Source organism: Oryctolagus cuniculus, chromosome 2 (assembly GCF_051225735.1).
Source record: "Oryctolagus cuniculus isolate XC-2025 breed Fujian yellow rabbit chromosome 2, ASM5122573v1, whole genome shotgun sequence".
NCBI classification, from domain to species: domain Eukaryota; kingdom Metazoa; phylum Chordata; class Mammalia; order Lagomorpha; family Leporidae; genus Oryctolagus; species Oryctolagus cuniculus.
In genome coordinates, this window is record NC_142868.1 from 91,939,903 (window position 1) to 91,954,380 (window position 14,478).

Genomic DNA, 14,478 nt, shown 5'->3' on the forward strand with positions numbered 1-14,478 from the left:
CATGTTTAAAAATTAGCATATAAATCTGCAATGTTTTGGGTTTATTTTCTAGGTACCTTGTAGATGCTTTTAATTTGGAATGATTAGAGTGTTTTATATAATAAATGTAATCCTTTATTTAGGCAATAACTAATAATTCTTCACCATGAATAATTAGGAAATTTGATATCTTATGACTTCTTTGTACCTCCTTGTCCCTTTTACTACATGATTATGATTATTTTTCTTTTAGTTGTTCTGTAACTTTATGCCATGAAACAGTATGCTGCTTCGTAGCTTCATATGCTTATTTTCTCCCCCCCCCCCCCAGAAACCTAAGGGAATAGAAACTTCATACATTTCATAAATAAAACTTGAGGAACATGGTGATTCTTCCCACCATATCTGCCCTCCCACTTCTCCTCTTCCCTCTCCTATTCCCATTCTTATTTTTCACTAAGATCTATTTTCAATTAACTTTATATACATGTGATTAATTCTATGTTAAGTAAGAAGTTCAACAACTAGTATGGGGAAAAAAAACCAAAACTGTTCCTCAATAGTCCTGACAAGGGCTGTTCAAAGGCATTGCTTCTCAAAGTGTCAATTTCACTTCTATAGATTGCCTTTTAGGTAATTTTAAGTCACTTTTGACCACTTGTACATGTAAGAAAACTAGTATGCTTGTATGTGCTGCTTCTTCTGTTGCTATGTTGTTGGATATGTACAAAATTGTTGTACTTACTATGTCATATTATGTCTGCATAATTTTCTGACATTGCATCTATTATATAAATATGGTTTGTACAATTGCTTTAGCTTTCAGTTTTATTCTGTATTTAAGTATACTTAGTGCCTATCACTAGGCCTTTTACTCCAACTCTACTGATAGATTTTCTGTGAGACAGTTATCTGCCTTCTGTAACAGGCATATATGTAGTATTTTACTTGAGTTGTTGCTTGTACCTATCTGTCTTTGGCCTTTATAGTTGAATAGCAATTTGGCTGAAAATAAACTTTTTGGGTTCTCACTTTCTTTTACCAACTTTACTTTTTATTTATATAAAGGGAACAAATTTCATGTATTTCATATGTACAGTATTTTTTTAAAAGATTTATTTTATTTATTTGAAAGAAAAAAAAAGTCATAGAAAAGTAAAGCCAAAGAGAGATCTTCTATCTGCTGATTCACTCTCCAAATGACTGCAATGGCCAGAGCTGTGATGATCTGAAGCCAGGAGCCAGGAGCTTCTTCCGGGTCTCCCACAGGGGTGCAGGGGCCCAAGCAGTTGGGCCATCTTCTACTGCTTTCCCAGGCCATACCAGAGAGCTGAATGAAGCAGCTAGGACTCCAATTTGCACCCCTATGGGATGCCAGTGCTGCAGGCTGAGGTTTTTACCCACTGTGCCATAGCACTGGCCCCTCATATATACAGTTTTAAGAGCATAATATTTTCTACCCTAATACCCCACTGTCAACCTGCCTCTTCCTTCTGTTCTTATTTTAAGTTTTACAATGACATTCTTTCAATTTACTTTATAATCAAAGCTTAACTCTTTTGTAAATAAGACATTATTCTTTGGCATTTTAACATTGATTACTGCATTTACGAATTCTCAAGCTAGCCTGCTTTTTTCTCCTCACACCAAATTTTATTTTTGCTTATGTTTCTCTAGGATTGTTTATCTTAGAATGCCAATCACTTTGGTGTAATTCTACATGGTTTTAATTGTTATCAGAGTTTCCTAAAACGAAGTGTCTATTTCAAATCCTTTATTTCAGGAAAGTACTCTTTATTGGTTTTTAATACCATCTGAGAGGCAGAGAGACAGAAAGAGCAAGCTCCTGTCCATTCTCCAAGTGTCTAAAATGACTAGGGCTAGGCAGAGACTAAAACTGGGAGCCAGGAAATCAAATTGTGTCTTCCATGTAAGTAGCAGGGACCTGACAACTTGACATATCACTTGCTACCTCTCTGGGTCTGAAGTGGTGGGAAGCTGGAATTGAAGCCAGAGCCAGGACTTGCACTTGCTAGCTTAACTTCTTCCCCCATGAAATTTTTTGATGTATGTCATTGATTTTTTTGTCTACTTGTTCTGTTTTTCTTCAAGAATAGCAAATTTTATATAGGTTGAATACTTGCTCTTTGCACTTTAAAAAAATCTTTCATAATTATTTCATGTGTTTTCAAATTAGATATTTTAAGTTTTTCCCCTTAGTTTTTATTTTTAAGGGAATTTATTAATGTATTAGGTCCTCAGAGAAAATGCATGATTATTACTACAGAATAATTCTCACCAGTTCTCATGTTGATTTCATAGTAGTGAACAGAGAACAGATTTGATGTCATTTATAGATGTAATTCTAAGAGTATTATATTTCCCTTCCTTCCTTCCATCTTCATTCCATCCTTTTCTACCTCTCCCACTTTCTAATTTTTGAGATAACATATTATTAATTTACATTATAGTCAAAGGCTTAATGCTACACTGAATAAAGAATTCAATGAGTAAAAAGTAAAATGAATACATAATGATGAGCCACCAATACTTTCATAGGCAAATCTTATGAAAGAAACTGAATAGACCTCTGGCGTGATTCCGTCCTGTGTGGCTGTTCTTTGCAGCAGTGGGCATCTAATCTCTGTCTGCTTTCTCTCCCACCCAAGTTGGTTCCTCCGCCTCATGGAAGATTTGATGGACATGGTCATGAGCCCCCTGAGGCCCCAGAACTGTCTTTTCGATTGTGAACTAAAGGCTGACAAAGATTATCACTTTAAAGTGGACAATGATGAAAATGAGCACCAGTTATCTTTAAGAACGGTCAGTTTAGGCGCTGGTGCCAAGGATGAACTGCACATTGTTGAAGCAGACGCAATGAATTACGCAGGCAGCCCTATTAAAGTCACACTGGCAACATTGAACATGTCTGTACAGCCAACAGTTCCCTTGGGGGCTTTGAAATAATACCACCTGTGGTCTTAAGGTGGAAGTGTGGTTCAGGGCCTGTGCATATTAGCGGACAGCACTTAGTAGCTGTGGAGGAAGATGCAGAGTCAGAAGAGGAAGAGGATGTGAGGCTATTAAGTATATCTGGAAAACGATCTGTCCCTGGAGGTGGCAGCAAGGTACCACAGAAAAAAGTAAACCTTGCTGCTGAAGATGATGATGAAGATGATGACGATAATGATGATGATGATGATTTTGATGATGAGGAAACTGAAGAAAAAGCTCCAGTGAAGAAATCTATACGAGATACCCCAGCCAAAAATGCACAGAAATCAAACCAGAATGGGAAAGACTCAAAACCATCAACACCAAGATCAAAAGGTCAAGAATCCTTCAAAAAACAGGAAAAAACTCCTAAAACACCAAAAGTACCTACTTTCATAGAAGACATTAAAAGCAAAAATGCAAGCAAGTATAGAAAAAGGTGGTTCTCTTCCCAAAGTGGAAGCCAAATTCATCAATTATGTGAAGAATTGCTTCCAGATGACTGACCAGGAGGCTATTCAAGAGCTTTGGCAGTGGAGGAAGTCTCTTTAAGAAAATAGTTTCAACAGTTTGTTAAAATTTTCCATCATCCTCTGTAAAAAAAAAAAAAAAAAAAAAGAAACTATCAACTCCCAACTTGACTCTCACTGGGATTAAACATGACAATAGGTCTGATCTGATTTCATCATCATTAAAAAAAAAATCATCTATTATTTTTCACTTTATGTTTCTGTGTGGGAGCAAACTGTTGAAATCCTTACTTAATGTATACTAAGCTGATCTTCTGTATATTAAGATAATCGAAAATGAATCTTGATGTGAATGGAAGGGGAGAGGGAGTGGGAAAAGGGAGGGTTGTGGGTGGGAGGGACGGTATGGGGGGGAAGCCATAGTAATCCATTATTCGTACTTTGGAAACGTATATTCATTAAATAAAAGTTAAAAAAAAATTTTCCATCTTATTTCATTTCTGTAACAGTTGATATCTGGCTGTCCTTTTTATAATGCAGAGTGAGAACTTTCCCTACTGTGTTTGATAAATGTTGTCCAGGTTCCGTTGCCAAGAATGTGTTGTCCAAAATACCTGTTTAGTTTTTCAAGAAGGAACTCCATCCTTTGCTTGGTTTCAAGTATGTATGGAATGTTATCATAGGACACAGTAGTAGCAGTGGTCAGATGTGAAAATGGTGGAGAGACAAATATACATATGAAATAAACTCAGTATTTTAATAAAATAAAAAAAGAAACTGAATAGATAGTCAAATTTAAGACAGGTTCTTATTATTTAAAAAAATTTTTTTTACAGATTCGCTAAATTCATTTCTACAAATCATATTACCAGAGAAAATCCAAGCAAATGCCAGTGGTAAATTCAAAGTAAGATACGTAAGGAATATTTTTTTCTCCCTAAATTATGTGGAATTTCAATTTTTTACATAGTTATAAAATATATCAGCCATATTATTGTATGTATGTGTTTAAAATTACTATTAGTAAGGAATTTAAAGTTTTGATAGCAAAGCAAATGTATAAGTCAAAATTATCTGTTTTGTATACTATCTGTCATTTTGGTATTATAGAAAAATTAAGTGTGTTATTGGAATGATAGCTAGGAGAGTCTGATGAAGAGAGTGATGCAAGAAGAGTAACATTTAGCTCAAACCTTGTTCCTCAGTCTTCTCCTTTGCATCTGACTTTACTTGAGACCCTTTCATTATTATTTTTAGTGGAAAAGGAAATACTTTATTCATTTATTTGTTGAACAGATATTTCTGTGGATATTCCATGTGAATTTTGATGGGAGATAAAAGGTACAATTAAGTGAGGCTGTCTTATAAGTGGCCATTTTAATAATACTTTAATGTTAACATTTATTGAGCTATAATTTACATACCACAGAACCCATTCATTGTAGGTGCACAGCTAAATGATCACTAATTCTAAGTACAGTGTAAGAACATGATCGCAATCCAGTTGTGGAACATTTCTATTGCCCCAAATAGTTCCTTCATGCCCATTTAAGTTCATCTCTGTCCTTTGTTCCTAGCCCTTGGAAACTACTGATGTGTTTTCTGTCCATACAAATTAGTTCTTTCTTTTGTATATATTCTTCAGAGTGAAATTAATGTGACACGTGGTCAGAGTGTGTTTCATATTTTTAGAAATCATTACACTGTTTTCTATAGTGAATCTGCCAATATGCATTTCACATCAGCAACATCTGAATTTTTTGTAGCATACTTTTAAACATTTGATGTTGTCTTTTGGGTTAAAAGATTATTTTAGTGGAGTATAGTGGTAAACATTTTTCTGATGTATAATTAAGTTGAGCCTTTTTTAATGGGCCCATTTAGCTATTCTATCTTTTTGGTGAACTTTCTGTTGTATTCATCCACTGTAAAGTTGGGTTGTTTAATTCTGTATTTTTGAATTCTAGAAATCATATGTTCTAGATACATGTTCTTTATGAAGCACACAATTTGTAATTATTTTTCTTCAGTTTGAGACTTTTCATCTTCATAATGCTTGCTGTAATTGGCCTGGGTGTGCCAGCTTATCAGACACCCTTACAAGACTACTAGTAATGTCTTGGGTTCATCATCTGAGATGACTGAATAGGGAAGAGATGTGCTGATTTCAATCTAAGAAAGATATCAGAAACACAGGAAAGATATGTGTTCCTGGGAGACTCTTTGATTTAGAGAGAAGTTTCATTGAAAAATTTGCAGAAATAAGAGGATCTGGGGTCCGGTGCTGTGGTGTAGCAGATAAAGCCGCCACCTGACAGAGAAGCTCTCAGGTCACCAGCAGTGACTTCTGTGGTCTATTGGAGAGGTCATCTTTCCATGTGATGTGGGAGGAGCTTGCAGAGGACTGTGCTCCACTGGTGATCTTGTCTGAAGGAGAGCTTCATAGTCCCCACTATCCTTGAGTCTAGACAGATGAGTTGGCAGGGGCAGATTGCCCATTTAACTCTGTGAAGGAAGGGCACATTGTATCACCCCCTCCCCATAACAGGGCACTGTGCAAACTGGGGGCTGTGCCATCTTCCCAGATTAGGGTGACTGGAGGCTTTAGGATGCCATGCGACCTGGTGGATTTTTTAGAGGGAGAACTCTGCAGTCTCTAGTGACTGAGTCTAGGTGGAGGTGGAGTAGGTGCCTACTTGGCATGTTACTCCCCTCAACTCTTCCCAACCAAGCATGAGATTCAGGGACAGGGTGGCTTTCTCTCTGGGTGTGCAGGTTCACAGGCCAGAGAAAGATTCCTTGCAGCCTGTGTGGGGAGCCCTGCAACCTGTGACTCTGTGAATCCTGTGACTGTGATAGGCTGGGAAACTGACATGGGTATGGGGTGTGGCTGAGTCTTTGGACAATTCCTGAACACTACTCCAGAAGCTCAGAAGTCCCTGAGTACTCAAAGTGGACATTGCAAAGTGCTCCATGCTCACTCTGCAGGGTACATAGCTTCATTGTGTGGTTCATGTGACAGGGAGTGGGGAGTACAGGCACAGAGAGGCTCATGTTGGCATGGAGAAGGGCAGAGACAGTGATCACACCAACCAGAGTGTTCATCTCCTCTCCCCTGTGGAGTACAGAGGAGAGCTGCCATGCATAACTTGGGTGTTATCCTGAAGTTTTGCCCCACCCAAAAATGGTGGCCAGAGATCCCTGGCTCCATCCAGCATATACCTTTGGATATCCCCTGAAGGCACTGGCATGCCACAACAACTAGAGGCACATGCTGAAAAAAACACTTCAGAGGAGATATCAACAAGTGTTTCTGCAGTGTGTAAAAGGAAGCATAGAAATGTAAGAAAAATGAACAGGGAAGAAAATAGGACTCCCCAAAAGGAGCATGGTAGTACTTTAATATTAGACTGCTGAGATGAGGAGATTGATGAAATGCCTAAAAAGTAATTCAAAGGAATGTACATTTACTCAAAAATCAAGAAGCAATTACATGGTTTAATTGAAATTGTGAATGACATGGTTGAGAAATTCAGCTTGGAAATGTTAAATAAAAATGAAACTGAAATATTAGAAATGAAGCAATTAATATGCCTAATGAAAAATACAGTGGAAAGCCTATTGAATGGACTTGTTGAGGCAGAACAAAGAATATCTAATCTGGAAGACAAAACTTTTGAAATATCTCAGACAAAAAAAAGAAGAAAAATAATTAAAAAAAGTAAAAGCAGTGTTCAGGATCTTTGGGATACCATGAGACAACAAAATATTGTGCCTTAAGGCCGGCGCCACGGCTCAATAGGCTAATCCTCCACCTAGCGGCGCCGGCACACAGGGTTCTAGTCCCGGTTGGGGCGCTGGATTCTGTCCCGGTTGCCCCTCTTCCAGGCCAGCTCTCTGCTATGGCCTGCGAGTGCAGTGGAGGATGGCCCAAGTGCTTGGGCCCTGCACCCCATGGGAGACCAGGAGAAGCACCTGGCTACTGGCTTCGGATCAGCGCGGTGCACTGGCCGCAATGTGCTGGCCGTGGCAGCCATTGGAGGGTGAACCAAAGGCAAAGGAAGACCTTTCTCTCTCTCTCTCTCTCTCTCTCTCTCTAACTGTCCACTCTGCCTGTAAAAAATAAAAATAAAAAAATAAAATAAATAAAAATATATGTGCCTTAGGCATTCCTGAAAGACATTCCTGAAAAGTGAAAAATAATTGATTAGAAGACTATTTCAGGCATGGAAAGCCAAAAGACACTCTGGGGAAAAGAAAAAAAAAAAAAAACCTAAATGAAAGATCTCCGCAAGTGAGATCCCAGTGGAAAGAATGGGTCATCAAAGAAGGAGGTACCTTTCTCTGAAGGGAGGAGAGAACTTCCAATTTGACCATGGCCTTGTCTAAAAATGATCAGAGTCAGTGAACCCAGGGGGCTTCCATAGCCTTGGCAGCTCATGACCAAGAGCCTAGGGTGATTACTGAGGCCATAAACAAGAGTGTCAATTTGTTAAGTCAACAACAGGAGTCACTGTGCACTTACTCCTCATGTAGGATCTTTGCCCTTAGTGTGCTGTACATTGAGATTTAATGCTATAACTAGTACTCAAACAGTATTTTTCACTTTATGTTTCTGTGTGGGAGCAAACTGTTGAAATCTTTACTTAATGTATGCTAAACTCATCTTCTGTATATAGAGAGAATCGAAAATGAATCTTGATGTGAATGGAAGGGGAGAGGGAGTGGGAAAGGGGAGGGTTGCGGGTGGGAGGGACGTACGTTATGGGGGGAAGCCATTTTAATCCATAAGCTAAGCTGTACTTTGGAAATTTATATTCATTAAATAAAAGTTAAAAAAAGAAAATATATTCAGTGAAATACTATCAGAAAATTCCCTGATTTGGAAAAAATATGAACATCCAAGTACAGGAAACACATAGAACTCCACATAGAATTGATTAGAGAAGTCTTCACCGTGACTCATTTTATTCAAACTTTCAAAAATAAAACATAAAGAAAATATTCAAAAATGTGCAAGAGAGAAATTCCAGATTACCTTTGAATGATCTTCAATTAAATTGACAGCAGATTTCTTAGCAAATATCCTACATGCTAGGACAGAATGGAGAGATGTAGACCAAGTCCTTAAAGGAAAACTGTCATTCCAGAATAATATACCTGAAAGAATTCTCATTTATAAATGAAGGTGAAATAAAGGCCATCCAGAATAAACAGAAATTGAAAGAATTTTTCATCAGTCGGCAATCCTTACAAATGATTTTAAAGGATGTGCTATATATCAAGAAACAGAGAAGCATAACCAGCATTATGCAAGAATGTGAAAGCAGACAACCTCCTGGTAACGGTACAAAGCAGATCCAAATCAAGCAAAAGGAATATTCACAGAAAAATGACAAGACCACATCTTTACTTATCAATAATAAATTTGAATGTAAATGGACTAAAGTCTTCAATTAAGATGCAAACTGGTTGAATGAATTGAGAGCAAAGCCCATCTATATGCTGCCTATAGGAATCACAACGTACAATAAAGATGCACAGATTGAAAGTGAAAGTATGGAAAGATTCCTTGCAAATGGAAAAGAAAAACAAGCTTGGAGTAGCTTTCTTAATATCAAACAAAATAGACTTGAAGACAAAAACTGTGCAAAGAGACAAGGTTATTATAAAATGATTAAGGGATCAGCTCAAAAGATTATTGGGACTATAGTAAATGTAGATGAATTTATGTATATGCATTTTATGTATATGCTAGAGCACTCAGCTACTTAAAACAAATCTTAATGGACCTAAAGGGAGACATATGCTCCAATACAGGAATAATGAGGAATTTCAGCACCTTACTTTGATCAATGTATAGATCAACTAGGCAAAAAAATAAAATAAAATAAAAAATAAGGAAACAACAAAACTAGTTGACACTATTGACCAAATGAATCTAAATGATATCTATAGAATGCCTCATCCCACAGCTGTAGAATACACATTCATCAGTACATGGAACATTTTCTAAGATTGACCATATGCTAGTCCAAATGCTAGTCTCAACAAATTACAAAAATGAAATCATAACATGTATATTTTCTGAGAACCATGGAATGAAGATGGAAATGAACAAAAATAAGAAACTCTAGAAAGTATACAGATTCATGGTGACAGAACAACACTAAACAACTACTAAATGAACAGTGGGTCAAAGAAGAAATCAAAAGGGAAATAAAGGCCGGCACCATGGCTCAATAGGCTAATTCTCTGCCTGCGGCACCGGCACCCGGGGTTCTATTCCTGGTCGGGTGCCAGATTCTGTCCCAGTCACTCCTCTTCCTGTCCAGCTCTCTGTTGTGGCCCAGGAGTGCAGTGGAGGATGGCCCAAGTCTTTGGGCCCTGCACCTGCATGAGAGACCAGGAGAAGCACCTGGCTCCTGGCTCCTGGCTTCAGATCAACGCAGTGTCTACAGCAGCCATTGGGGGGTCAGCCAACAGAAAAAGAAGACCTTTCTTTCTGTCTCTCTCTCTCTCACTGTCCACTCTGCCTGTCAAAAAACAAAAAAAGGGGGTGGGGGAAATAAAAAAGTTTAAACAAATGAAGAAGACAGCAGAACATAACAGAACTTGTGGAATACAGCAAAATCATTATTATGAGGAAAATTTATAGCAATTAGTGCCTACATCAAGAAATTGGAAAAATATTAAATAACAGATCTAACAGTGCATCTCAATAACCTAGAAAAATAATAACAGAATAAACCCCAAATTAGTAGGAGAAAATAAAAAATAAAAAATAGAGAAGAAATAAAACTGCAAACAAAAAAGAACTGTACATAAGGTCAGTGAAATACAGGGTTTTTTGGAAAAAAAAATAGAACCAAAAATTGACAAACTAAGGCCCAACTAGCCAAAAATGGGGGAAGGCCCAAATTAATAAAATCAGAGATGAGAAAGTAGATGTTACAACTGATGCCTCTGAAATAAAAAAAGGGTTATTAGGAATTATTACAAACAGGTTTAAGGCCAAAAATCAGCAAATCTAGAAAATATGTTTAGATTTCTGGATACTTACAATTTACCAAAATTAAGGCATGAAGACACAGAAAACCTAAATAGACCATTAAATAAGACAGATTGAATTAGTAATAAACACATTCCCAACTGAGAAAAACTCATGGCTTCCCTGATGCATTTTACCAAACTTTTTCTTTAATTTTTATTAAAAAAAATTTTTTTTTGACAGAGTGGACAATGAGAGAGAGAGAGAGAGATGGAGAGAAAGGTCTTCCTTTTGCCGTTGGTTCACCCTCCAATGGCCACCGCGGCAGGCGCACTGCGACTGGTTCATCGCGCTGATCTGAAGCCAGGAGCCAGGTGCTTCTCCTGGTCTCCCATGCGGGTGCAGGGCCCAAGCACTTGGGACATCCTCCACTGTGCTCCTGGGCCATAGCAGAGAGCTGGCCTGGAAGAGGGGCAACCGGGACAGAATCCAGCGCCCCGACCGGGACTAGAACCTGGTGTGCCAGTGCCGCAGGCAGAGGATTAGCCTATTGAGCCATGGCGCGGGCCCATTTTACCAAACTTTTAAAGAATTAATCTCAATTCTACTTAAAGTATTCAAAATAATTGAAAGTGGGGAAATCCTTTCAGACTTCTTCTATGATGCCTGGGTCATCCTAATTCCATAACTCCAAAAAGATGCAACAAATAAAAAATTATAGACCAAAATCCATGATGAACATTGATAGAAAAATCCTCAACAAGATACAGCTAACTGAATCTAACAGCACATTGAAAAGATCATCGAATAGGACCAACTGTGATTTATCCCAAGGGTGCATCGATGGTTCCACATTCAAAAATCAATAAATGTGTTCTATCACATTAACACACTGAAGAATAAAAAGCACATGATTATCTCAATAAATGCAGAGAAAGCATTTGATAAAATACAGCATCCTTTCATGTTAAAAACCTTAAGCAAAATGGGTACAAAAGGAACATACCTTAACACTGTCAAGCCACCATATGCCAAATTCACTGCCAGAAAAGTGTACAGAATTTTGACTACAATAGACAACCAGATGAGAATTCCAACTCTCACTAATGTTAATTAATAAATATAAAACAAGTCTTGGGGTGTGTTGGGGGTATACAAATACCTCCAGTAGTGGGGGATGAGCACACAAAATTTAGTCACAGGGAGAATACCAGAGAATCAAGGAAGTTGCTGTGGGTAGGGGGCTGATAAATACTCTAACATTCCCTTGGACAGTGTATTAGGGAAATGTGGAGGTCTTTTGTGGGGCAGTGCTCCTGGTCTAAAAATAATGGAAAAATCTATGATTACATATTGTTGTTTTACTTGGCCAAAAGTTTTTTCCTCCAAATATTATCCCCAAATGGGATAATAATGATAATAATAATCATTGTCGTCATCATCCTCTTCCCAGTGACTGTACCCAAATGCAAGACCTCAGATACTAAGTAAAAATTTAAAAGAAAAGAAAGAGAAGATACCTGTCAGGTCACAAAATGTCTCAAAGGCATTTGTAGTCCAACAGCAGTGAGAAACATTCTCTGTATTCCTACAAAGACTCAGAAGTCAACTTTGAAAAAGTACTCTGGGTTGGATTCAGAAGAACCAATGGGACAAGGACTATTAAAAGTTAATTTTGTAATCAACAGTTGGCCTGGTATAACAAAGAAATGACGAAAGATTGATGGGTGGGTAAAAATATCAATTTAGAGACTATTAAGAGAGAAACAACAAGTCTTTGTGACAAGGGAGGAGGACTTAAGAGCTATAAGTCAAATTGTCCAGGCCCAACACTCTGTAGCGCCCAGTCCTTACACCCTTCTTAATAAGATGCCATTGGAAGAGAAATGGTTTAATGTGGATTTAAAAGGCACATTGTGGGCTTATCTCTTGGACCTAATAAACAAGGAACCTTTTCTTTGTAGTGGGAAACTCCTTAAGGTGGACTGCTTAACTTTTTGGAAAAAAAGGATTATTAGTCTCCAAAATAGTTTGATAAAGAAAAAAAAGAGGTAAACTATTTGGGACACCTTAATAATTAAAAAATCCAAGAAACAAAACAACAACGAAAAAGAAACAAACAAACAAAAAAACAAAGACAAAATTGAACCTCCAAAGTATATCTGGTGTGGTGAATCTGCCTCCGCCACAAACAGTGAGGGAGCTAAACAGGCTTTTGGGACTGACCAGTTATTGCAGGATATGAGCTGACATATGCTCAAAAATAAAGGCTATATCATAAATTGTTTAAAAAAAATCCTGAACCCATTCGATTGTCTAAAAAAAAACATTAAACAAAGAGTAAAATAATTAAAACATGCCCTTGTTACGGCTCCACTTTCCAAAAAACCATTTGATCTATTTGGGTCTTGGGGGTACTTACTCAGACATGAGGATAAAAAAAACATGTTGTTTTTGTTTCCAAACTTCTTTGACCCTTTTTAAGAGGATGGTCTAAATGTGTACAAATGGTGGCAGTGACAGCCCTGTTAGTAGAAAAGACCAGAAAGGTGATGTTTCTTCAGGACCTCTAGCCCTGTTAGTGAACACTTCACCTCAGGTCAAAATTTTTTTTTAACTTTTATTTAATGAATATAAATTTCCAAAGTACAGTTATGGATTACAATGGCTTCCCCCCCATAACGTCCCTCCCACCCGCAACCCTCCCCTTTCCCACTCCCTCTCCCCTAAGCTAGAGGGCTGGGAGATGGCTGGCAGACTCCTGAATTTTGAAGTATGAGGCCATATTATTAAAAAGTAATGATTTATTATTAACAATAGATAACCTACTTAATTCCCATTAGTTTTCTGTGAAAAGGGGACAAAAACAAAGTTAAACCACAACTGCATAGACAGCATAAAGTATCATAGGAAGGACAGACCGGATTTATAGAAATCTGCAATACACAATGAGATGAGGTTGTTTATGAGTGTAATAGAGTAATAGAGAAAAAAGGCACAGTGGTTGTTCTTTCATTTATGGTAACACTCAATCATTATGTGAGCCTAGAAGATTGTCTAACAGTAGGTCAACTCAGACCTGTAATTGTATGCTGTCAACTATGCATTAAAACTCCTCGAGGGTCAGAAAGGGACTACGTATACAGAATCTAAATACAGTTAAATGTACATACCTTTAAAAAATCAGGAGAGAGAGAGCCCTTATAACAGTAAGGAAAAAAAAATCCTAGTATTTGAGAAAGCAATAAAATCCTAAAAATCCTCTTACTTCTCACAGAATATGGCTGTAGTTCATGTAAATGGTCACCAAAAAGAGAATTCTATAAAAAGTTGTAAAACCCAAAATTGCAAATGAGATCTCTGACAAACCTTTTTAAAAATTTATACAGCCTAATCCCAGATTCCCAAGAGTAACATTAAGGCTCCAGCCTCAGTTTAGCAAAAAAAAAAAAAAAATGCTAGAGGATAAATAAAGAAAATAAAGATAGGAAAAAATCAAACTACAGAAAACCTCCTTGGTTAAGGAATTTCAAAGTAGTCACATACACTTTTCAAAAATTCCTGAGGTGGGAAGACAAGATATTTGCTGCTAATTTTGGATCATTTCTATGGCTGGGTGAAAATTCTCCCTTTCATAACTGCCAGTGGTAAAAATGTCAAGATGTTAATAAAGCAAATCATACCTAGATTTGGCCTGTTCAAAAAGATTAATTCAGCTAATGGAAGTCATTTTATGTCATTGGTGCTGAAGGGGGTTATGGGACTATCACACTCTCCGGCATCCTTCTTCTTCAGAAAAGTTCACAAGGAATCTTAAAAACTAAACTACCTTGTACAGAATGTTTCCCAATAGTGACTCCCTGTTTTATTTATTTGAAAGGCATAGTTAAAGAGGGAGAGGGGGATAAGGGGAGAGAAAGAGAGAGAGAGAGAGAGAGAGAGAGAGAGAGAGAGAGAGAGAGATTGAGACAGAAGATATCTTGCATCTGCTGGTTAAATCTCCAAACGTCTGCAATGGGCGAGGTTGAGCCAGGCCAAAGCCAG

At 37.6% G+C, this 14,478-nt stretch overlaps 1 protein-coding gene and 1 pseudogene across 1 annotated transcript in view; both read left to right on the plus strand.

The window, feature by feature from the left end:
* LOC103352162 (disintegrin and metalloproteinase domain-containing protein 32) overlaps positions 1-14,478 on the plus strand; it is a 191,886-nt gene that overhangs the window by 45,635 nt on the left and 131,773 nt on the right. Inside the window, exon 3 of the mRNA XM_089327036.1 lies at positions 4,280-4,350. Within this exon, the coding sequence (XP_089183162.1) occupies positions 4,280-4,350 (71 nt within the window). The remainder of the gene's footprint in view (positions 1-4,279; positions 4,351-14,478) is intronic.
* On the plus strand, positions 2,650-3,533 carry LOC100350360 (nucleophosmin pseudogene; annotated as a pseudogene).